This window comes from Nothoprocta perdicaria, unplaced genomic scaffold, assembly GCF_003342845.1.
Source record: "Nothoprocta perdicaria isolate Ctin4 unplaced genomic scaffold, notPer1 scaffold_97, whole genome shotgun sequence".
In the NCBI taxonomy this organism is placed as follows: Eukaryota; Metazoa; Chordata; class Aves; order Tinamiformes; family Tinamidae; genus Nothoprocta; species Nothoprocta perdicaria.
This window is the reverse complement of record NW_020456276.1, coordinates 1,787,948-1,791,255: the sequence shown is the minus strand read 5'-3', so window position 1 is coordinate 1,791,255 and position 3,308 is coordinate 1,787,948. Positions and strand designations below refer to the sequence as shown.

The 3,308-nt window shown below is 56.7% G+C and overlaps 1 protein-coding gene across 1 annotated transcript; it reads left to right on the top strand.

Annotated features, from left to right (window-relative positions):
* Positions 1-25: 25 nt before the first annotated feature.
* BTG2 (BTG anti-proliferation factor 2) lies at positions 26-3,308 on the top strand. The gene is made up of 2 exons (XM_026053166.1): positions 26-182; positions 709-3,308. The coding sequence occupies exons 1-2, from the start codon at positions 26-28 to the stop codon at positions 1,047-1,049; spliced, it is 498 nt and encodes a 165-aa protein (XP_025908951.1). The 3' UTR covers positions 1,050-3,308.

Below are 3,308 nucleotides of genomic sequence, written 5' to 3'. Positions count from 1 at the left end.
CTGCGCCGTGCCGGGAGCCGCGGCCATGAGCCAGCGCCAGCGCCGCAGCGGCCCGCGGGCCGACATGGCCCCCGAGATCGCCGCCGCCGCGGGCTTCGTGTCCGGGCTGCTGCGCGCGCGGGGCTGCGTGAGCGAGCAGCGGCTGCAGGTGTTCAGCGGCGCGCTGCGGGAGGCGCTCGCAGGTGAGACGCGGAGCGCCCGGCCCGGCGGGGAGCGGCGCCCCGGGGGCAGCCGCGGGGACGGGAGCCCCCCCGGGCCCTTCCCCGGGCTCCGCGCGGGTCCCTTGGSGTGGGGGGCTGCGTGTGTCCCCCCCAACACCGGGTGCCTCCTCGCCCGCACCCAGGGGGTGCCGGTGCCTCCGCGGGCACCCCGGGCTCCGCTCCCGAGCTGGCCCCGCTCCCGCTTTATCGCTCCCGGGAAGGGGCGGCTCGYTGCCGCTGCGCGGAGATAGGAGCGACGGGACCGCGGCGGGACCTGGATGCGGCCCCGGGAGCGCCGGCCCCGCCGCTGCCGATACCGTATCGGCTCCCGGCCCGGCCGCCGCGTCCTGGCCGGGCTTCCCAGGACCCACAGAGCCTCCGTCACCCCTTGGAGCTATTGGGAATGGGGCAGCTGAGCRCTCAGTGTTGGATCCTCTGCCTGGTGGAGGGAGATGGGGCGGGCGCTGCCCCCCCAGAGCCGCCGCTCACCGCTGCTCCTCTCTTGCAGAGCACTACAAGCACCACTGGTTCCCCGAGAAGCCCTTCAAAGGCTCCGGCTACCGCTGCATCCGCATCAACCACAAAATGGACCCCATCATCAGCAAGGCGGCGAGCCGCATCGGACTGAGCCTCCCGCAGCTCTACCAGCTGCTGCCCAGCGAGCTCACGCTCTGGGTGGACCCCTACGAGGTGTCCTACCGCATCGGCGAGGACGGCTCCATCTGCGTCTTGTACGAAGCGGCGGCCGCGAAGGCCGGCAGCTCCTGCGGGATGCTCGCCTGCAAGAACCAGATGATGCTGGGGCGCACCAGCCCTTCCAAAAACTACATCATGACCGTCTCCAGCTAAACACTCCTCTTGTCCTCACGCCGCCGAGACACAGGCTACTGTATACCTCACCCGAGGATCTATTTTTAAGATGAAGAGCTATTTATATTTTTTAAAAAAATCCAAGAAAATCCAAAATTAAAATATTGGGCGCTGCTTTGGACAGAAGCAGTGCCCCAGGTGCCTTTTTTTTAAAGCTGTTGCAAGCTTATGAGTTTTTATTATGAAGCCGATATCTACCTAATGAGTATTGGATGGCAATTTTAGTGGGCTGGCTTGCTCACTCRGGCAGCTTGGAATGGAGGAAGAGGGGGAAGAGCAGCACTGGGAAGCATGGCTTGGTGCTGGGAGGTGGCTGTGTTGCCTGGTCCCAGTACCCAACMGTGCTGCTGTGTCACCAAGTATCGCAGTATTGTTGGGGAAGGGATGAGGGAGGTGCTGTTTCCCTCGCTAACCCCCCACTTCCCAGCTGGGCTGAACTCTGGGACCTGGATGTGGCATCTGGGGGGACCTTTCCTAGCCTCAGGGCTTGGTGGTACTAGGGATCCCTCTCCTTGCTTTCCCCTATYTTCTCTGGACCTGCTGGATTCTGCAGCTCTGCTCTGCCCCGTTCCTGATGTGAACCAATGGGACATGGGGCCACCCCAACCTCTGCATCTGTCAGAAAAGGCCCCTGGGGATGTGGGTGCCCTGTGAAATGGAGCACAGCAGAGATGCACGGAGGGCCCGGCTGTCCRGAGAAGGTTCCTGGGATGAGCATTCCCATTGCTGGGGTGGTCCTGGCAGTTCCAAAGCTTTTTCAAGGCTGAGATTTTGGGTGCTACGGTGTCATGGCATTTTTAAATTCAAACACTTCCCCCTCTTCCTCCGAGTAAGCGGCGAGTGGCTGATGGTGGGAGCTGTGCCTGGTGCCAAAGGGGCATCGGCWGGTTCTGGTTTCTTTGGTATCTAAGTGTTTTGCACAACTGCTGTCTGCTCCGTGCTTTGCCTGTTCAAGTGGAATCTGGSAGTCCTCATGGTACGTGCGGCTGGGGAGACTTGCCGGAGCGCTCAGGATTTGGCCCTTCACCTGCTCTGGCAAYTGCTGACAGGGTGGGAACGGCAAGTGCTGCCCGAGACCTTTATCTGCCTGTTGGGAATGAGCCTTTACCAGGACGCTCCATGTCCATTGCCTTTATAATGACCCACGGTAATCCAGGGAGAAGTGACCTGAAACCCAGGGCATTGACGTGGTTTGGTCTAACGAAACTTCTCCGATTTGTTTCCCAGCTCTTGTTTCTAGCCTTCCTTTCTGACCTGGCAGCTGACTGGCATAACCAGAGTTGTTCTTTCCCAGTCTTTGAGTCAAGTTCTCAAACATTTGTGCAATATATTTCCAAATCTTGGATGCTCTGGGAGAGGAAGGAAGCCTCCCAGTTGCCACAGTTCTTAGCTTGTTTATTTTAAGCRTATAAGAAAATCCAGCTGAGCTTCCCAACTCTCCAATTACTTATGTGAGAAGCTAGGTCTGGATTTTTGTAGTTCTGAATCATGAATTGTTGAACTGGAAAACCAGCCTCGATTGTTTTATCCTGTAAAGATGCCAAGGGGTGAGTTGCTTGTCCTTGAGCAGTAATAGCAGACTAGTGCTGAAGCTGCATCACTTCCTTCTACGTCACTTCTCACAACAGCAAAGCAGAAGCTGCAGCGAAGCACTGGGGCTTTTCCCTTGGTGAAATTGTGCAATAGGTAACGTCGCAAAGAAGGGCATATTGGGGAACTTCCAAAAAGTAAACTACACTTTCCTTTATTTCAAGGAGGAGAGCTCCAAATGCTGTTTGGAGACCTTGTTTTTCACCTGGTTGTGTGGAAAGCCTGGGATGAGACGTGCAGCGTGTCCAGGACAAACTGTGTGCTTGGCTGGGTGGGGAGTTTCCCAATGGCTGGTACTTCCTTGGGTTGTCATTTCTTATGGTCGATGTGGTCTTTTAAGGTTACCCTCATACTCTTCCTTCTGTCTCGACAGAAGAGTTTGTGGCCAACCAGCCCACGCTCAGAGGAATATTCTGCGAGGGCTTTTACTGTGCCCCTGTTCTCAAAGCAAAAATAACCAAACCTCATTCTCTTTGTCCCTGGCATGGAGGAGTTGTGACATTTAAAAAGTGTCTTGTATTTTTAGCTTCAAAAMCAACCAAACGTGGGTGTAATTCATTTCTCTTGTAGCTGGTTACCTGTAAAAGCTGTGAATTAGTGTGCTCTGTTGCCTTCTGCCTATAAGCCTGGTAGCCTTGTTTGCAGAGC